This window comes from Ranitomeya imitator, chromosome 10, assembly GCF_032444005.1.
Source record: "Ranitomeya imitator isolate aRanImi1 chromosome 10, aRanImi1.pri, whole genome shotgun sequence".
In the NCBI taxonomy this organism is placed as follows: domain Eukaryota; kingdom Metazoa; phylum Chordata; class Amphibia; order Anura; family Dendrobatidae; genus Ranitomeya; species Ranitomeya imitator.
Genome location: NC_091291.1, coordinates 118104726 through 118129944, shown reverse-complemented (window position 1 = coordinate 118129944; position 25219 = coordinate 118104726). Strand labels below are relative to the sequence as shown.

Sequence of the window (25219 nt, the reverse complement as noted above, 5' to 3'; positions counted from 1 at the left end):
CAGTACTGCAGCCCCCTCTATACATAGACTGTAGTGATATATATACACGGTATACAGTACTGCAGCCCCCTCTATACAGAGACTGTAGTGATATATATACACTGTATACAGTACTGCAGCCCCCTCTATACAGAGACTGTAGTGATATATATACACTGTATACAGTACTGCAGCCCCCTCTATACAGAGACTGTAGTGATATATATACACTGTATACAGTACTGCAGCCCCCTCTATACAGAGACTGTAGTGATATATATACACTGTATACAGTACTGCAGCCCCCTCTATACATAGACTGTAGTGATATATATACACGGTATACAGTACTGCAGCCCCCTCTATACAGAGACTGTAGTGATATATATACACGGTATACAGTACTGCAGCCCCCTCTATACAGAGACTGTAGTGATATATATACACTGTATACAGTACTGCAGCCCCCTCTATACATAGACTGTAGTGATATATATATACACTGTATACAGTACTGCAGCCCCCTCTATACATAGACTGTAGTGATATATATACACGGTATACAGTACTGCAGCCCCCTCTATACAGAGACTGTAGTGATATATATACACGGTATACAGTACTGCAGCCCCCTCTATACAGAGACTGTAGTGATATATATACACTGTATACAGTACTGCAGCCCCCTCTATACAGAGACTGTAGTGATATATATACACTGTATACATTACTGCAGCCCCCTCTATACAGAGACTGTAGTGATATATATACACTGTATACAGTACTGCAGCCCCCTCTATACAGAGACTGTAGTGACATATACACTGTATACAGTACTGCAGCCCCCTCTATACAGAGACTGTAGTGATATATATACACTGTATACAGTACTGCAGCCCCCTCTATACAGAGACTGTAGTGACATATACACTGTATACAGTACTGCAGCCCCCTCTATACAGAGACTGTAGTGATATATATACACTGTATACAGTACTGCAGCCCCCTCTATACAGAGACTGTAGTGATATATACACACTGTATACAGTACTGCAGCCCCCTCTATACAGAGACTGTAGTGATATATATACACTGTATACAGTACTGCAGCCCCCTCTATACAGAGACTGTAGTGATATATATACACTGTATACAGTACTGCAGCCCCCTCTATACAGAGACTGTAGTGATATATATACACTGTATACAGTACTGCAGCCCCCTCTATACAGAGACTGTAGTGATATATATACACTGTATACAGTACTGCAGCCCCCTCTATACAGAGACTGTAGTGATATATATACACGGTATACAGTACTGCAGCCCCCTCTATACAGAGACTGTAGTGATATATATACACTGTATACAGTACTGCAGCCCCCTCTATACAGAGACTGTAGTGACATATATACACTGTATACAGTACTGCAGCCCCCTCTATACAGAGACTGTAGTGATATATATACACTGTATACAGTACTGCAGCCCCCTCTATACAGAGACTGTAGTGATATATATATACACTGTATACAGTACTGCAGCCCCCTCTATACGGAGACTGTAGTGATATATATACACTGTATACAGTACTGCAGCCCCCTCTATACAGAGACTGTAGTGATATATATACACTGTATACAGTACTGCAGCCCCCTCTATACAGAGACTGTAGTGATATATATACACTGTATACAGTACTGCAGCCCCCTCTATACAGAGACTGTAGTGATATATATACACTGTATACAGTACTGCAGCCCCCTCTATACAGAGACTGTAGTGATATATATACACTGTATACATTACTGCAGCCCCCTCTATACAGAGACTGTAGTGATATATATACACTGTATACAGTACTGCAGCCCCCTCTATACAGAGACTGTAGTGATATATATATATATACACTGTATACATTACTGCAGCCCCCTCTATACAGAGACTGTAGTGATATATATACACTGTATACATTACTGCAGCCCCCTCTATACAGAGACTGTAGTGATATATATACACTGTATACAGTACTGCAGCCCCCTCTATACAGAGACTGTAGTGATATATATACACTATATACATTACTGCAGCCCCCTCTATACAGAGACTGTAGTGACATATACACGGTATACAGTACTGCAGCCCCCTCTATACATAGACTGTAGTGACATATACACGGTATACAGTACTGCAGCCCCCTCTATACAGAGACTGTAGTGATATATATACACTGTATACATTACTGCAGCCCCCTCTATACAGAGACTGTAGTGATATATATACACTGTATACAGTTCTGCAGCCCCCTCTATACAGAGACTGTAGTGACATATATACACTGTATACAGTTCTGCAGCCCCCTCTATACATAGACTGTAGTGATATATATACACGGTATACAGTACTGCAGCCCCCTCTATACAGAGACTGTAGTGATATATATACACTGTATACAGTACTGCAGCCCCCTCTATACAGAGACTGTAGTGATATATATATATATATACACTGTATACAGTTCTGCAGCCCCCTCTATACAGAGACTGTAGTGATATATACACTGTATACAGTACTGCAGCCCCCTCTATACAGAGACTGTAGTGATATATATACACTGTATACAGTACTGCAGCCCCCTCTATACAGAGACTGTAGTGATATATATACACTGTATACAGTACTGCAGCCCCCTCTATACAGAGACTGTAGTGACATATACACTGTATACAGTTCTGCAGCCCCCTCTATACAGAGACTGTAGTGATATATATACACTGTATACAGTACTGCAGCCCCCTCTATACAGAGACTGTAGTGATATATACACTGTATACAGTACTGCAGCCCCTTCTATACAGAGACTGTAGTGATATATATATACACTGTATACATTACCGCAGCCCCCTCTATACAGAGACTGTAGTGATATATATACACTGTATACAGTACTGCAGCCCCCTCTATACAGAGACTGTAGTGATATATATACACTGTATACATTACTGCAGCCCCCTCTATACAGAGACTGTAGTGATATATATACACTGTATACAGTACTGCAGCCCCTTCTATACAGAGACTGTAGTGACATATACACTGTATACAGTACTGCAGCCCCCTCTATACAGAGACTGTAGTGATATATATACACTGTATACAGTACTGCAGCCCCCTCTATACAGAGACTGTAGTGATATATATACACTGTATACATTACCGCAGCCCCCTCTATACAGAGACTGTAGTGATATATATACACTGTATACAGTACTGCAGCCCCCTCTATACATAGACTGTAGTGATATATATACACTGTATACATTACTGCAGCCCCCTCTATACATAGACTGTAGTGACATATATACACTGTATACATTACCGCAGCCCCCTCTATACAGAGACTGTAGTGATATATATACACTGTATACAGTACTGCAGCCCCCTCTATACATAGACTGTAGTGATATATATACACTGTATACATTACCGCAGCCCCCTCTATACAGAGACTGTAGTGATATATATACACTGTATACAGTACTGCAGCCCCCTCTATACATAGACTGTAGTGATATATATACACTGTATACATTACTGCAGCCCCCTCTATACAGAGACTGTAGTGACATATATATACACTGTATACAGGACTGCAGCCCCCTCTATACAGAGACTGTAGTGACATATACACGGTATACAGTACTGCAGCCCCCTCTATACAGAGACTGTAGTGATATATATACACTGTATACATTACTGCAGCCCCCTCTATACAGAGACTGTAGTGACATATATATACACTGTATACAGTACTGCAGCCCCCTCTATACAGAGACTGTAGTGATATATATACACTGTATACATTACTGCAGCCCCCTCTATACAGAGACTGTAGTGATATATATACACTGTATACAGTACTGCAGCCCCCTCTATACAGAGACTGTAGTGATATATATACACTGTATACAGTACTGCAGCCCCCTCTATACAGAGACTGTAGTGATATATATACACTATATACAGTACTGCAGCCCCCTCTATACAGAGACTGTAGTGATATATATATACACTGTATACAGTACTGCAGCCCCCTCTATACAGAGACTGTAGTGATATATATACACTGTATACAGTTCTGCAGCCCCCTCTATACAGAGACTGTAGTGATATATATACACTGTATACAGTACTGCAGCCCCCTCTATACAGAGACTGTAGTGACATATATACACTGTATACAGTACTGCAGCCCCCTCTATACAGAGACTGTAGTGATATATATACACTGTATACAGTACTGCAGCCCCCTCTATACAGAGACTGTAGTGATATATATACACTGTATACATTACTGCAGCCCCCTCTATACGGAGACTGTAGTGATATATATACACTGTATACATTACTGCAGCCCCCTCTATACGGAGACTGTAGTGATATATATACACTGTATACATTACTGCAGCCCCCTCTATACGGAGACTGTAGTGATATATATACACTGTATACAGTACTGCAGCCCCCTCTATACAGAGAGTGTAGTGATATATATACACTGTATACATTACTGCAGCCCCCTCTATACGGAGACTGTAGTGATATATATACACGGTATACAGTACTGCAGCCCCCTCTATACAGAGACTGTAGTGATATATATACACTGTATACAGTTCTGCAGCCCCCTCTATACAGAGACTGTAGTGATATATATACACTGTATACATTACTGCAGCCCCCTCTATACAGAGACTGTAGTGATATATACACACTGTATACAGTACTGCAGCCCCCTCTATACAGAGACTGTAGTGATATATATACACGGTATACATTACTGCAGCCCCCTCTATACAGAGACTGTAGTGACATATATACACTGTATACAGTACTGCAGCCCCCTCTATACAGAGACTGTAGTGATATATATACACGGTATACAGTACTGCAGCCCCCTCTATACAGAGACTGTAGTGATATATATACACTGTATACAGTACTGCAGCCCCCTCTATACAGAGACTGTAGTGATATATATACACTGTATACATTACTGCAGCCCCCTCTATACAGAGACTGTAGTGATATATATATACACTGTATACAGTACTGCAGCCCCCTCTATACAGAGACTGTAGTGATATATATACACGGTATACAGTACTGCAGCCCCCTCTATACAGAGACTGTAGTGATATATATACACTGTATACAGTACTGCAGCCCCCTCTATACGGAGACTGTAGTGATATATATACACGGTATACAGTACTGCAGCCCCCTCTATACAGAGACTGTAGTGATATATATACACTGTATACAGTACTGCAGCCCCCTCTATACAGAGACTGTAGTGATATATATACACTGTATACAGTACTGCAGCCCCCTCTATACAGAGACTGTAGTGATATATATATACACTGTATACATTACTGCAGCCCCCTCTATACAGAGACTGTAGTGATATATATACACGGTATACAGTACTGCAGCCCCCTCTATATAGAGACTGTAGTGATATATATACACTGTATACAGTACTGCAGCCCCCTCTATACAGAGACTGTAGTGATATATATACACTGTATACATTACTGCAGCCCCCTCTATACAGAGACTGTAGTGATATATATACACTGTATACATTACTGCAGCCCCCTCTATACAGAGACTGTAGTGATATATATACACGGTATACAGTACTGCAGCCCCCTCTATACAGAGACTGTAGTGATATATATACACTGTATACATTACTGCAGCCCCCTCTATACATAGACTGTAGTGATATATATACACTGTATACAGTACTGCAGCCCCCTCTATACAGAGACTGTAGTGATATATATACACTGTATACAGTACTGCAGCCCCCTCTATACAGAGACTGTAGTGATATATATACACTGTATACAGTACTGCAGCCCCCTCTATACAGAGACTGTAGTGATATATATACACTGTATACATTACTGCAGCCCCCTCTATACAGAGACTGTAGTGACATATATACACTGTATACAGTACTGCAGCCCCCTCTATACAGAGACTGTAGTGATATATATATATATATACACTGTATACAGTACTGCAGCCCCCTCTATACAGAGACTGTAGTGATATATATACACTGTATACAATTCTGCAGCCCCCTCTATACAGAGACTGTAGTGACATATACACACTGTATACATTACTGCAGCCCCCTCTATACAGAGACTGTAGTGATATATATACACTGTATACAGTACTGCAGCCCCCTCTATACAGAGACTGTAGTGACATATACACTGTATACAGTTCTGCAGCCCCCTCTATACAGAGACTGTAGTGATATATATACACTGTATACATTACTGCAGCCCCCTCTATACAGAGACTGTAGTGATATATATACACTGTATACATTACTGCAGCCCCCTCTATACAGAGACTGTAGTGATATATACACGGTATACAGTACTGCAGCCCCCTCTATACATAGACTGTAGTGATATATATACACTATATACAGTACTGCAGCCCCCTCTATACAGAGACTGTAGTGATATATATACACTGTATACATTACTGCAGCCCCCTCTATACAGAGACTGTAGTGATATATATATATACACTGTATACAGTTCTGCAGCCCCCTCTATACAGAGACTGTAGTGATATATACACTGTATACAGTACTGCAGCCCCCTCTATACAGAGACTGTAGTGATATATATACACTGTATACATTACTGCAGCCCCCTCTATACAGAGACTGTAGTGATATATATACACTGTATACAGTACTGCAGCCCCCTCTATACAGAGACTGTAGTGATATATATACACTGTATACAGTTCTGCAGCCCCCTTTATATATAGACTGTAGTGACATATACACTGTATACATTACTGCAGCCCCCTCTATACAGAGACTGTAGTGATATATATACACTATATACAGTACTGCAGCCCCCTCTATACAGAGACTGTAGTGATATATATACACTGTATACAGTACTGCAGCCCCCTCTATACAGAGACTGTAGTGATATATATACACGGTATACAGTACTGCAGCCCCCTCTATACAGAGACTGTAGTGACATATACACTGTATACAGTTCTGCAGCCCCCTTTATATATAGACTGTAGTGACATATATACACTATATACAGTACTGCAGCCCCCTCTATACAGAGACTGTAGTGATATATATATACACTGTATACATTACTGCAGCCCCCTCTATACAGAGACTGTAGTGATATATATACACTGTATACAGTACTGCAGCCCCCTCTATACAGAGACTGTAGTGATATATATATATACACTGTATACAGTACTGCAGCCCCCTCTATACAGAGACTGTAGTGATATATATACACTGTATACAGTACTGCAGCCCCCTCTATACAGAGACTGTAGTGATATATATACACTGTATACAGTACTGCAGCCCCCTCTATACAGAGACTGTAGTGATATATATACACTGTATACATTACTGCAGCCCCCTCTATACAGAGACTGTAGTGATATATACACGGTATACAGTACTGCAGCCCCCTCTATACAGAGACTGTAGTGATATATATACACTGTATACATTACTGCAGCCCCCTCTATACAGAGACTGTAGTGATATATATACACTGTATACAGTACTGCAGCCCCCTCTATACAGAGACTGTAGTGATATATATACACTGTATACATTACTGCAGCCCCCTCTATACAGAGACTGTAGTGATATATATACACTATATACAGTACTGCAGCCCCCTCTATACAGAGACTGTAGTGATATATATACACTGTATACAGTACTGCAGCCCCCTCTATACAGAGACTGTAGTGATATATATACACGGTATACAGTACTGCAGCCCCCTCTATACAGAGACTGTAGTGACATATACACTGTATACAGTTCTGCAGCCCCCTTTATATATAGACTGTAGTGACATATACACTGTATACAGTACTGCAGCCCCCTCTATACAGAGACTGTAGTGATATATATACACGGTATACAGTACTGCAGCCCCCTCTATACAGAGACTGTAGTGATATATATACACTGTATACAGTACTGCAGCCCCCTCTATACAGAGACTGTAGTGATATATATACACTGTATACAGTACTGCAGCCCCCTCTATACAGAGACTGTAGTGATATATATACACTGTATACATTACTGCAGCCCCCTCTATACAGAGACTGTAGTGATATATATACACTGTATACAGTACTGCAGCCCCCTCTATACAGAGACTGTAGTGATATATATACACTATATACAGTACTGCAGCCCCCTCTATACAGAGACTGTAGTGATATATATACACTGTATACAGTACTGCAGCCCCCTCTATACAGAGACTGTAGTGATATATATACACGGTATACAGTACTGCAGCCCCCTCTATACAGAGACTGTAGTGATATATATACACGGTATACAGTACTGCAGCCCCCTCTATACAGAGACTGTAGTGATATATATACACTATATACATTACTGCAGCCCCCTCTATACAGAGACTGTAGTGATATATATACACTGTATACAGTACTGCAGCCCCCTCTATACAGAGACTGTAGTGATATATATACACTATATACAGTACTGCAGCCCCCTCTATACAGAGACTGTAGTGATATATACACTGTATACAGTACTGCAGCCCCCTCTATACAGAGACTGTAGTGATATATATACACGGTATACAGTACTGCAGCCCCCTCTATACAGAGACTGTAGTGATATATATACACTGTATACAGTACTGCAGCCCCCTCTATACAGAGACTGTAGTGATATATATACACGGTATACAGTACTGCAGCCCCCTCTATACAGAGACTGTAGTGATATATATACACTGTATACAGTACTGCAGCCCCCTCTATACAGAGACTGTAGTGATATATATACACTGTATACATTACTGCAGCCCCCTCTATACAGAGACTGTAGTGATATATATACACGGTATACAGTACTGCAGCCCCCTCTATACAGAGACTGTAGTGATATATATACACTGTATACAGTACTGCAGCCCCCTCTATACAGAGACTGTAGTGATATATATACACTGTATACAGTACTGCAGCCCCCTCTATACAGAGACTGTAGTGATATATATACACTGTATACATTACTGCAGCCCCCTCTATACAGAGACTGTAGTGATATATACACTGTATACAGTACTGCAGCCCCCTCTATACAGAGACTGTAGTGATATATATACACTGTATACATTACTGCAGCCCCCTCTATACAGAGACTGTAGTGATATATATACACTGTATACAGTACTGCAGCCCCCTCTATACAGAGACTGTAGTGATATATATACACTGTATACAGTACTGCAGCCCCCTCTATACAGAGACTGTAGTGATATATATACACTGTATACAGTACTGCAGCCCCCTCTATACAGAGACTGTAGTGACATATATACACGGTATACATTACCGCAGCCCCCTCTATACAGAGACTGTAGTGATATATATATATACACTGTATACAGTACTGCAGCCCCCTCTATACAGAGACTGTAGTGATATATATACACTGTATACAGTACTGCAGCCCCCTCTATACAGAGACTGTAGTGATATATATACACTGTATACATTACTGCAGCCCCCTCTATACAGAGACTGTAGTGATATATATATATACACTGTATACAGTACTGCAGCCCCCTCTATACAGAGACTGTAGTGATATATATACACTGTATACATTACTGCAGCCCCCTCTATACAGAGACTGTAGTGATATATATACACTGTATACATTACTGCAGCCCCCTCTATACAGAGACTGTAGTGATATATATACACTGTATACAGTACTGCAGCCCCCTCTATACATAGACTGTAGTGATATATATACACTGTATACAGTACTGCAGCCCCCTCTATACAGAGACTGTAGTGACATATATACACTGTATACAGTACTGCAGCCCCCTCTATACAGAGACTGTAGTGACATATATACACTGTATACATTACTGCAGCCCCCTCTATACAGAGACTGTAGTGATATATATATACTATATACATTACTGCAGCCCCCTCTATACAGAGACTGTAGTGATATATATATATATATATACACTGTATACAGTACTGCAGCCCCCTCTATACAGAGACTGTAGTGATATATATATATATATACACTGTATACAGTACTGCAGCCCCCTCTATACAGAGACTGTAGTGATATATATACACTGTATACAGTTCTGCAGCCCCCTCTATACAGAGACTGTAGTGATATATATACACTGTATACAGTACTGCAGCCCCCTCTATACAGAGACTGTAGTGATATATATACACTGTATACAGTACTGCAGCCCCCTCTATACATAGACTGTAGTGATATATATACACGGTATACAGTACTGCAGCCCCCTCTATACAGAGACTGTAGTGATATATATACACTGTATACATTACTGCAGCCCCCTCTATACAGAGACTGTAGTGATATATATACACGGTATACAGTACTGCAGCCCCCTCTATACAGAGACTGTAGTGATATATATACACGGTATACAGTACTGCAGCCCCCTCTATACAGAGACTGTAGTGACATATACACTGTATACAGTTCTGCAGCCCCCTCTATACAGAGACTGTAGTGATATATATACACTGTATACATTACTGCAGCCCCCTCTATACAGAGACTGTAGTGATATATACACGGTATACAGTACTGCAGCCCCCTCTATACATAGACTGTAGTGATATATATACACTATATACAGTACTGCAGCCCCCTCTATACAGAGACTGTAGTGATATATATACACTGTATACATTACTGCAGCCCCCTCTATACAGAGACTGTAGTGATATATATATACACTGTATACAGTTCTGCAGCCCCCTCTATACAGAGACTGTAGTGATATATACACTGTATACAGTACTGCAGCCCCCTCTATACAGAGACTGTAGTGATATATATACACTGTATACATTACTGCAGCCCCCTCTATACAGAGACTGTAGTGATATATATACACTGTATACAGTACTGCAGCCCCCTCTATACAGAGACTGTAGTGATATATACACGGTATACATTACTGCAGCCCCCTCTATACAGAGACTGTAGTGATATATATACACTGTATACAGTACTGCAGCCCCCTCTATACAGAGACTGTAGTGACATATACACGGTATACAGTACTGCAGCCCCCTCTATACAGAGACTGTAGTGACATATACACTGTATACAGTTCTGCAGCCCCCTTTATATATAGACTGTAGTGACATATACACTGTATACAGTACTGCAGCCCCCTCTATACAGAGACTGTAGTGATATATATACACGGTATACAGTACTGCAGCCCCCTCTATACAGAGACTGTAGTGACATATATACACTGTATACAGTACTGCAGCCCCCTCTATACAGAGACTGTAGTGATATATATACACTGTATACAGTACTGCAGCCCCCTCTATACAGAGACTGTAGTGATATATATACACTGTATACAGTACTGCAGCCCCCTCTATACAGAGACTGTAGTGATATATATACACTGTATACAGTACTGCAGCCCCCTCTATACAGAGACTGTAGTGATATATATACACTGTATACAGTACTGCAGCCCCCTCTATACAGAGACTGTAGTGATATATATACACTGTATACAGTACTGCAGCCCCCTCTATACAGAGACTGTAGTGATATATATACACTGTATACAGTTCTGCAGCCCCCTCTATACAGAGACTGTAGTGATATATATACACTATATACAGTACTGCAGCCCCCTCTATACAGAGACTGTAGTGATATATATACACTGTATACAGTACTGCAGCCCCCTCTATACAGAGACTGTAGTGATATATATACACTATATACAGTACTGCAGCCCCCTCTATACAGAGACTGTAGTGATATATATACACTGTATACAGTACTGCAGCCCCCTCTATACAGAGACTGTAGTGATATATATACACTGTATACATTACTGCAGCCCCCTCTATACAGAGACTGTAGTGATATATACACGGTATACAGTACTGCAGCCCCCTCTATACAGAGACTGTAGTGATATATATACACTGTATACAGTACTGCAGCCCCCTCTATACAGAGACTGTAGTGATATATATACACTGTATACATTACTGCAGCCCCCTCTATACAGAGACTGTAGTGATATATATACACGGTATACAGTACTGCAGCCCCCTCTATACAGAGACTGTAGTGACATATACACTGTATACAGTTCTGCAGCCCCCTTTATATATAGACTGTAGTGACATATACACTGTATACAGTACTGCAGCCCCCTCTATACAGAGACTGTAGTGATATATATACACGGTATACAGTACTGCAGCCCCCTCTATACAGAGACTGTAGTGATATATATACACTGTATACATTACTGCAGCCCCCTCTATACAGAGACTGTAGTGATATATACACGGTATACAGTACTGCAGCCCCCTCTATACAGAGACTGTAGTGATATATATACACTGTATACAGTACTGCAGCCCCCTCTATACAGAGACTGTAGTGATATATATACACTGTATACATTACTGCAGCCCCCTCTATACAGAGACTGTAGTGATATATATACACTGTATACAGTACTGCAGCCCCCTCTATACAGAGACTGTAGTGATATATATACACTGTATACATTACTGCAGCCCCCTCTATACATAGACTGTAGTGATATATATACACGGTATACAGTACTGCAGCCCCCTCTATACAGAGACTGTAGTGATATATATACACTGTATACAGTACTGCAGCCCCCTCTATACAGAGACTGTAGTGATATATATACACTGTATACAGTACTGCAGCCCCCTCTATACAGAGACTGTAGTGATATATATACACTGTATACAGTACTGCAGCCCCCTCTATACGGAGACTGTAGTGATATATATACACTGTATACAGTACTGCAGCCCCCTCTATACAGAGACTGTAGTGATATATATACACTGTATACATTACTGCAGCCCCCTCTATACGGAGACTGTAGTGATATATATACACTGTATACAGTACTGCAGCCCCCTCTATACAGAGACTGTAGTGATATATATACACTATATACATTACTGCAGCCCCCTCTATACGGAGACTGTAGTGATATATATACACTGTATACAGTACTGCAGCCCCCTCTATACGGAGACTGTAGTGATATATATACACTGTATACAGTACTGCAGCCCCCTCTATAGAGAGACTGTAGTGATATATATATATACACTGTATACAGTACTGCAGCCCCCTCTATACAGAGACTGTAGTGACATATACACTGTATACATTACTGCAGCCCCCTCTATACAGAGACTGTAGTGATATATATATACACTATATACAGTACTGCAGCCCCCTCTATACAGAGACTGTAGTGATATATATACACTGTATACAGTACTGCAGCCCCCTCTATACAGAGACTGTAGTGATATATATACACTGTATACATTACTGCAGCCCCCTCTATACATAGACTGTAGTGATATATATACACTGTATACAGTTCTGCAGCCCCCTCTATACAGAGACTGTAGTGATATATATACACTGTATACATTACCGCAGCCCCCTCTATACAGAGACTGTAGTGATATATATACACTGTATACAGTTCTGCAGCCCCCTCTATACAGAGACTGTAGTGATATATATACACTGTATACATTACTGCAGCCCCCTCTATACATAGACTGTAGTGATATATACACGGTATACAGTACTGCAGCCCCCTCTATACAGAGACTGTAGTGATATATATACACTGTATACAGTTCTGCAGCCCCCTCTATACAGAGACTGTAGTGATATATATACACTGTATACAGTACTGCAGCCCCCTCTATACAGAGACTGTAGTGATATATACACTGTATACAGTTCTGCAGCCCCCTCTATACAGAGACTGTAGTGATATATATACACTGTATACAGTACTGCAGCCCCCTCTATACAGAGACTGTAGTGATATATACACTGTATACATTACTGCAGCCCCCTCTATACGGAGACTGTAGTGATATATATACACTGTATACAGTACTGCAGCCCCCTCTATACAGAGACTGTAGTGATATATATACACTATATACATTACTGCAGCCCCCTCTATACGGAGACTGTAGTGATATATATACACTGTATACAGTTCTGCAGCCCCCTCTATACAGAGACTGTAGTGATATATATACACGGTATACATTACTGCAGCCCCCTCTATACAGAGACTGTAGTGATATATATACACTGTATACAGTACTGCAGCCCCCTCTATACAGAGACTGTAGTGATATATACACTGTATACATTACTGCAGCCCCCTCTATACAGAGACTGTAGTGATATATATACACTGTATACAGTACTGCAGCCCCCTCTATACAGAGACTGTAGTGATATATATACACTATATACATTACTGCAGCCCCCTCTATACGGAGACTGTAGTGATATATATACACTGTATACAGTACTGCAGCCCCCTCTATACAGAGACTGTAGTGATATATATACACTGTATACAGTACTGCAGCCCCCTCTATACAGAGACTGTAGTGATATATATACACTATATACATTACTGCAGCCCCCTCTATACAGAGACTGTAGTGACATATACACTGTATACAGTACTGCAGCCCCCTCTATACAGAGACTGTAGTGATATATATACACTGTATACAGTACTGCAGCCCCCTCTATACAGAGACTGTAGTGATATATATACACTGTATACAGTACTGCAGCCCCCTCTATACAGAGACTGTAGTGATATATATACACTGTATACAGTACTGCAGCCCCCTCTATACGGAGACTGTAGTGATATATATACACTGTATACAGTACTGCAGCCCCCTCTATACAGAGACTGTAGTGATATATATACACTGTATACAGTACTGCAGCCCCCTCTATACAGAGACTGTAGTGATATATATACACTGTATACAGTACTGCAGCCCCCTCTATACAGAGACTGTAGTGATATATACACACTGTATACAGTACTGCAGCCCCCTCTATACAGAGACTGTAGTGATATATACACGGTATACAGTACTGCAGCCCCCTCTATACAGAGACTGTAGTGAGATATATATATATATATACTGTATACAGTACTGCAGCCCCCTCTATACAGAGACTGTAGTGATATATATACACTATATACATTACTGCAGCCCCCTCTATACAGAGACTGTAGTGATATATATACACTGTATACAGTTCTGCAGCCCCCTCTATACAGAGACTGTAGTGATATATATACACTGTATACAGTACTGCAGCCCCCTCTATACAGAGACTGTAGTGATATATATACACTGTATACAGTACTGCAGCCCCCTCTATACAGAGACTGTAGTGATATATACACTGTATACAGTACTGCAGCCCCCTCTATACGGAGACTGTAGTGATATATATACACTGTATACAGTACTGCAGCCCCCTCTATACAGAGACTGTAGTGATATATATACACGGTATACAGTACTGCAGCCCCCTCTATACAGAGACTGTAGTGATATATATACACGGTATACAGTACTGCAGCCCCCTCTATACAGAGACTGTAGTGATATATATACACTATATACATTACTGCAGCCCCCTCTATACGGAGACTGTAGTGATATATATACACTGTATACAGTACTGCAGCCCCCTCTATACAGAGACTGTAGTGATATATATACACTGTATACAGTACTGCAGCCCCCTCTATACAGAGACTGTAGTGATATATATACACTGTATACAGTACTGCAGCCCCCTCTATACGGAGACTGTAGTGATATATATACACTGTATACAGTACTGCAGCCCCCTCTATACAGAGACTGTAGTGATATATATACACTATATACATTACTGCAGCCCCCTCTATACGGAGACTGTAGTGATATATATACACTGTATACAGTACTGCAGCCCCCTCTATACGGAGACTGTAGTGATATATATACACTGTATACAGTACTGCAGCCCCCTCTATACAGAGACTGTAGTGATATATATACACTGTATACATTACTGCAGCCCCCTCTATACGGAGACTGTAGTGATATATATACACTGTATACAGTTCTGCAGCCCCCTCTATACAGAGACTGTAGTGATATATATACACTGTATACAGTACTGCAGCCCCCTCTATACAGAGACTGTAGTGATATATATACACGGTATACAGTACTGCAGCCCCCTCTATACAGAGACTGTAGTGATATATATACACTGTATACATTACTGCAGCCCCCTCTATACAGAGACTGTAGTGATATATATACACTGTATACAGTACTGCAGCCCCCTCTATACAGAGACTGTAGTGATATATATACACGGTATACAGTACTGCAGCCCCCTCTATACAGAGACTGTAGTGATATATATACACTGTATACAGTACTGCAGCCCCCTCTATACAGAGACTGTAGTGATATATATACACTGTATACAGTACTGCAGCCCCCTCTATACAGAGACTGTAGTGATATATATACACTGTATACAGTACTGTAGCCCCCTCTATACAGAGACTGTAGTGACATATACACTGTATACAGTACTGCAGCCCCCTCTATACATAGACTGTAGTGATATATATATATATATACACGGTATACATTACTGCAGCCCCCTCTATACGGAGACTGTAGTGATATATACACACTGTATACAGTTCTGCAGCCCCCTCTATACAGAGACTGTAGTGATATATATACACTATATACAGTACTGCAGCCCCCTCTATACAGAGACTGTAGTGATATATATACACTGTATACAGTACTGCAGCCCCCTCTATACGGAGACTGTAGTGATATATACACACTGTATACAGTACTGCAGCCCCCTCTATACAGAGACTGTAGTGATATATATACACTGTATACAGTACTGCAGCCCCCTCTATACAGAGACTGTAGTGATATATATACACTGTATACAGTACTGCAGCCCCCTCTATACAGAGACTGTAGTGATATATATACACTGTATACAGTACTGCAGCCCCCTCTATACAGAGACTGTAGTGATATATACACGGTATACAGTACTGCAGCCCCCTCTATACAGAGACTGTAGTGATATATATATACACTGTATACAGTACTGCAGCCCCCTCTATACAGAGACTGTAGTGACATATACACGGTATACAGTACTGCAGCCCCCTCTATACAGAGACTGTAGTGATATATATACACTGTATACAGTACTGCAGCCCCCTCTATACAGAGACTGTAGTGACATATACACGGTATACATTACTGCAGCCCCCTCTATACAGAGACTGTAGTGATATATATACACTGTATACAGTACTGCAGCCCCCTCTATACGGAGACTGTAGTGATATATACACACTGTATACAGTACTGCAGCCCCCTCTATACAGAGACTGTAGTGATATATATACACTGTATACAGTACTGCAGCCCCCTCTATACGGAGACTGTAGTGATATATACACACTGTATACAGTACTGCAGCCCCCTCTATACAGAGACTGTAGTGATATATATACACTGTATACAGTACTGCAGCCCCCTCTATACAGAGACTGTAGTGATATATACACGGTATACAGTACTGCAGCCCCCTCTATACAGAGACTGTAGTGATATATATATACACTGTATACAGTACTGCAGCCCCCTCTATACAGAGACTGTAGTGACATATACACGGTATACAGTACTGCAGCCCCCTCTATACAGAGACTGTAGTGATATATATACACTGTATACAGTACTGCAGCCCCCTCTATACAGAGACTGTAGTGATATATATACACTGTATACAGTTCTGCAGCCCCCTTTATATATAGACTGTAGTGATATATATACACTGTATACATTACTGCAGCCCCCTCTATACAGAGACTGTAGTGATATATATACACTGTATACATTACTGCAGCCCCCTCTATACAGAGACTGTAGTGATATATATACACTGTATACAGTACTGCAGCCCCCTCTATACAGAGACTGTAGTGATATATATACACTGTATACATTACTGCAGCCCCCTCTATACAGAGACTGTAGTGATATATATACACTGTATACAGTACTGCAGCCCCCTCTATACAGAGACTGTAGTGATATATATACACTGTATACATTACTGCAGCCCCCTCTATACAGAGACTGTAGTGATATATATACACTGTATACATTACTGCAGCCCCCTCTATACAGAGACTGTAGTGACATATACACTGTATACATTACTGCAGCCCCCTCTATACAGAGACTGTAGTGATATATATACACTATATACAGTACTGCAGCCCCCTCTATACAGAGACTGTAGTGATATATATACACTGTATACAGTACTGCAGCCCCCTCTATACAGAGACTGTAGTGATATATATACACTGTATACAGTACTGCAGCCCCCTCTATACAGAGACTGTAGTGATATATACACTGTATACAGTACTGCAGCCCCCTCTATACAGAGACTGTAGTGACATATACACTGTATACAGTACTGCAGCCCCCTCTATACAGAGACTGTAGTGATATATATACACTGTATACATTACTGCAGCCCCCTCTATACAGAGACTGTAGTGATATATATACACTGTATACATTACTGCAGCCCCCTCTATACAGAGACTGTAGTGATATATATATACACTGTATACATTACTGCAGCCCCCTCTATACAGAGACTGTAGTGATATATATATACACTGTATACAGTACTGCAGCCCCCTCTATACATAGACTGTAGTGATATATATACACGGTATACAGTACTGCAGCCCCCTCTATACAGAGACTGTAGTGATATATACACTGTATACAGTACTGCAGCCCCCTCTATACAGAGACTGTAGTGATATATATACACTGTATACATTACTGCAGCCCCCTCTATACGGAGACTGTAGTGACATATACACTGTATACAGTACTGCAGCCCCCTCTATACAGAGACTGTAGTGATATATATACACTGTATACAGTACTGCAGCCCCCTCTATACAGAGACTGTAGTGATATATACACGGTATACAGTACTGCAGCCCCCTCTATACAGAGACTGTAGTGATATATATACACTGTATACAGTACTGCAGCCCCCTCTATACAGAGACTGTAGTGATATATATACACTGTATACATTACTGCAGCCCCCTCTATACAGAGACTGTAGTGATATATATACACTGTATACATTACTGCAGCCCCCTCTATACAGAGACTGTAGTGATATATATACACTGTATACAGTACTGCAGCCCCCTCTATACAGAGACTGTAGTGATATATATACACTGTATACATTACTGCAGCCCCCTCTATACAGAGACTGTAGTGACATATACACTGTATACATTACTGCAGCCCCCTCTATACAGAGACTGTAGTGATATATATACACGGTATACAGTACTGCAGCCCCCTCTATACAGAGACTGTAGTGATATATACACTGTATACATTACTGCAGCCCCCTCTATACAGAGACTGTAGTGATATATATACACTATATACAGTACTGCAGCCCCCTCTATACAGAGACTGTAGTGATATATACACTGTATACAGTACTGCAGCCCCCTCTATACAGAGACTGTAGTGACATATACACTGTATACAGTACTGCAGCCCCCTCTATACAGAGACTGTAGTGATATATATACACTATATACAGTACTGCAGCCCCCTCTATACAGAGACTGTAGTGATATATATACACTGTATACAGTACTGCAGCCCCCTCTATACAGAGACTGTAGTGATATATATACACTGTATACAGTACTGCAGCCCCCTCTATACAGAGACTGTAGTGATATATATACACTGTATACAGTACTGCAGCCCCCTCTATACAGAGACTGTAGTGATATATATACACGGTATACAGTACTGCAGCCCCCTCTATACAGAGACTGTAGTGATATATATATATACACTGTATACAGTACTGCAGCCCCCTCTATACAGAGACTGTAGTGATATATATACACTGTATACAGTACTGCAGCCCCCTCTATACAGAGACTGTAGTGATATATATACACTGTATACAGTACTGCAGCCCCCTCTATACAGAGACTGTAGTGACATATATACACGGTATACATTACTGCAGCCCCCTCTATACAGAGACTGTAGTGATATATATACACTGTATACAGTACTGCAGCCCCCTCTATACAGAGACTGTAGTGATATATATACACTGTATACATTACTGCAGCCCCCTCTATACAGAGACTGTAGTGATATATATATACACTGTATACATTACTGCAGCCCCCTCTATACAGAGACTGTAGTGATATATATACACTGTATACAGTACTGCAGCCCCCTCTATACAGAGACTGTAGTGATATATATACACTGTATACAGTACTGCAGCCCCCTCTATACAGAGACTGTAGTGATATATATACACTGTATACAGTACTGCAGCCCCCTCTATACAGAGACTGTAGTGACATATATACACTGTATACAGTACTGCAGCCCCCTCTATACAGAGACTGTAGTGATATATATACACACTGTATACAGTACTGCAGCCCCCTCTATACAGAGACTGTAGTGATATATATACACTGTATACAGTACTGCAGCCCCCTCTATACAGAGACTGTAGTGATATATATACACTGTATACAGTACTGCAGCCCCCTCTATACATAGACTGTAGTGATATATATACACGGTATACAGTACTGCAGCCCCCTCTATACAGAGACTGTAGTGATATATACACTGTATACAGTACTGCAGCCCCCTCTATACAGAGACTGTAGTGACATATACACTGTATACAGTACTGCAGCCCCCTCTATACAGAGACTGTAGTGATATATATACACTGTATACATTACTGCAGCCCCCTCTATACAGAGACTGTAGTGACATATACACTGTATACATTACTGCAGCCCCCTCTATACAGAGACTGTAGTGATATATATACACGGTATACAGTACTGCAGCCCCCTCTATACAGAGACTGTAGTGATATATACACTGTATACATTACTGCAGCCCCCTCTATACAGAGACTGTAGTGATATATATACACTATATACAGTACTGCAGCCCCCTCTATACAGAGACTGTAGTGATATATACACTGTATACAGTACTGCAGCCCCCTCTATACAGAGACTGTAGTGACATATACACTGTATACAGTACTGCAGCCCCCTCTATACAGAGACTGTAGTGATATATACACGGTATACAGTACTGCAGCCCCCTCTATACAGAGACTGTAGTGACATATACACGGTATACAGTACTGCAGCCCCCTCTATACAGAGACTGTAGTGATATATATATACACTATATACAGTACTGCAGCCCCCTCTATACAGAGACTGTAGTGATATATATACACTGTATACAGTACTGCAGCCCCCTCTATACAGAGACTGTAGTGATATATATACACTGTATACAGTACTGCAGCCCCCTCTATACAGAGACTGTAGTGATATATATACACTGTATACAGTACTGCAGCCCCCTCTATACATAGACTGTAGTGATATATATACACTGTATACAGTACTGCAGCCCCCTCTATACAGAGACTGTAGTGATATATATACACTATATACAGTACTGCAGCCCCCTCTATACAGAGACTGTAGTGACATATATACACTATATACAGTACTGCAGCCCCCTCTATACAGAGACTGTAGTGACATATATACACTATATACAGTACTGCAGCCCCCTCTATACAGAGACTGTAGTGATATATATACACTGTATACAGTACTGCAGCCCCCTCTATACAGAGACTGTAGTGATATATATACACTGTATACAGTACTGCAGCCCCCTCTATACATAGACTGTAGTGATATATATACACTGTATACAGTACTGCAGCCCCCTCTATACATAGACTGTAGTGATATATATACACTATATACAGTACTGCAGCCCCCTCTATACAGAGACTGTAGTGACATATATACACTGTATACAGTACTGCAGCCCCCTCTATACAGAGACTGTAGTGACATATATACACTATATACAGTACTGTAGCCCCCTCTATACAGAGACTGTAGTGATATATATACACTGTATACAGTACTGCAGCCCCCTCTATACAGAGACTGTAGTGACATATATACACTATATACAGTACTGCAGCCCCCTCTATACAGAGACTGTAGTGACATATATACACTGTATACAGTACTGCAGCCCCCTCTATACAGAGACTGTAGTGATATATATACACTGTATACAGTACTGCAGCCCCCTCTATACAGAGACTGTAGTGACATATATACACTATATACAGTACTGCAGCCCCCTCTATACAGAGACTGTAGTGAGATATATATATATATATATATATATACTGTATACAGTACTGCAGCCCCCTCTATACAGAGACTGTAGTGACATATATACACTATATACAGTACTGCAGCCCCCTCTATACAGAGACTGTAGTGACATATATACACTATATACAGTACTGCAGCCCCCTCTATACAGAGACTGTAGTGACATATATACACTATATACAGTACTGTAGCCCCCTCTATACAGAGACTGTAGTGATATATATACACTGTATACAGTACTGCAGCCCCCTCTATACAGAGACTGTAGTGATATATATACACTGTATACAGTACTGCAGCCCCCTCTATACAGAGACTGTAGTGATATATATACACTGTATACAGTACTGCAGCCCCCTCTATACAGAGACTGTAGTGACATATATACACTATATACAGTACTGTAGCCCCCTCTATACAGAGACTGTAGTGATATATATACACTGTATACATTACTGCAGCCCCCTCTATACAGAGACTGTAGTGACATATATACACTGTATACAGTACTGCAGCCCCCTCTATACAGAGACTGTAGTGATATATATACACGGTATACAGTACTGCAGCCCCCTCTATACAGAGACTGTAGTGATATATATACACGGTATACAGTACTGTAGCCCCCTCTATACAGAGACTGTAGTGATATATATACACTGTATACAGTACTGCAGCCCCCTCTATACAGAGACTGTAGTGACATATATACACTATATACAGTACTGCAGCCCCCTCTATACAGAGACTGTAGTGACATATATACACTGTATACAGTACTGCAGCCCCCTCTATACAGAGACTGTAGTGATATATATACACTATATACAGTACTGCAGCCCCCTCTATACAGAGACTGTAGTGATATATATACACTGTATACAGTACTGCAGCCCCCTCTATACAGAGACTGTAGTGATATATATACACTATATACAGTACTGCAGCCCCCTCTATACAGAGACTGTAGTGACATATACACTGTATACAGTACTGCAGCCCCCTCTATACAGAGACTGTAGTGATATATATACACTGTATACAGTACTGCAGCCCCCTCTATACAGAGACTGTAGTGATATATACACACTGTATACAGTACTGCAGCCCCCTCTATACAGAGACTGTAGTGACATATACACAGTATACAGTACTGCAGCCCCCTCTATACAGAGACTGTAGTGATATATACACACTGTATACAGTACTGCAGCCCCCTCTATACAGAGACTGTAGTGATATATATACACTGTATACAGTACTGCAGCCCCCTCTATACAGAGACTGTAGTGATATATACACACTGTATACAGTACTGCACCCCCTCTATACAGAGACTGTAGTGATATATATACACTGTATACAGTACTGCAGCCCCCTCTATACAGAGACTGTAGTGATATATACACGGTATACAGTACTGCAGCCCCCTCTATACAGAGACTGTAGTGACATATACACAGTATACAGTACTGCAGCCCCCTCTATACAGAGACTGTAGTGATATATATACACGGTATACATTACTGCAGCCCCCTCTATACAGAGACTGTAGTGATATATACACACTGTATACAGTACTGCAGCCCCCTCTATACAGAGACTGTAGTGATATATACACACTGTATACAGTACTGCAGCCCCCTCTATACAGAGACTGTAGTGATATATACACGGTATACAGTACTGCAGCCCCCTCTATACAGAGACTGTAGTGATATATACACGGTATACAGTACTGCAGCCCCCTCTATACAGAGACTGTAGTGACATATACACTGTATACAGTACTGCAGCCCCCTCTATACGGAGAGCTTTGCACCAACGCACCGCTTGGTTCTGCTTGGTTTCCTCATTTAGGGTTTTCCTCCGCTCCTCGCCTTGCACTCGAATCTGCTCATTTTTCAGCTGTTCTACGGCGGCTTCATATTCCTAGAAAAAGGAGGGTTAGAATAAGATGAATGGAAGACAGGATGTAGATATCTGTACTCTTATGACCTACACTGTCAGGCTCTATGCTCGTCTGTCCAGTACGCAGTTCCCCGACTGTGAGTCAGGGTTACGCAGGCAGCACAGCACAGCTGCGCACTCACACCTACAGTCTGTATTTTATACTCCAGAGCTGCATTCATAAGCCTGCTGACTGTCATTAGACACAGCTAACCTCTCATCTGTCTGCATCTATTGTAAGAAGACAGTAAAAGAATATGGACACTTTTTCTCCACTTAAGCGCATGGATTATCAGCTTAAAATTTTGCAACAGAGTTGTACAAAACATTTCGGACTGTCTGGCTTCTACAGCCTCTATGCACCACTGTACATAGCAGGCTGCAGAATGAGTTAAATGGGTTGTCCGAGCTTTGTGTTACTGATCACATATTGTTAGGATAGGGCATAAAGAGTGTTGGGGGGGGGGGGGAGGTCGGGGTCAGACATGTGGCATCTACACAGAGAACTGCAGCTCATTTTCTCTGGATTTGCAATCATGGACGTTATCACAAATTAGCACAGACGAAAGTTTGGAAAGACAAGGAGAGAAATCCTAGACACCTTGTCAAAAGTAGCTCACTGATGGGTTCACAAATAACTCATTCTACAGTTTACCGTCTGATATGCATGATGATACATTGAGGCTGTAGAAGCCAGATGGTCCTTACATTTTAATGAAACCCGCTCGTTTATGACAAGCATTTGCAAACTGTATGGGGAAGAAATAATAATAATAATGTTTAGATTATTTGGTGTGTTCACGGTTGGATCGCTG

At 40.8% G+C, this 25219-nt stretch overlaps 1 protein-coding gene across 1 annotated transcript in view; it reads right to left on the bottom strand.

Annotated features, from left to right (window-relative positions):
* LOC138652065 (ATPase family AAA domain-containing protein 3-A) overlaps nucleotides 1-25219 on the bottom strand; it is a 136810-nt gene that overhangs the window by 109539 nt on the left and 2052 nt on the right. Inside the window, exon 3 of the mRNA XM_069742787.1 lies at nucleotides 24285-24386. Coding sequence (XP_069598888.1) covers nucleotides 24285-24386 — 102 coding nt within the window. The remainder of the gene's footprint in view (nucleotides 1-24284; nucleotides 24387-25219) is intronic.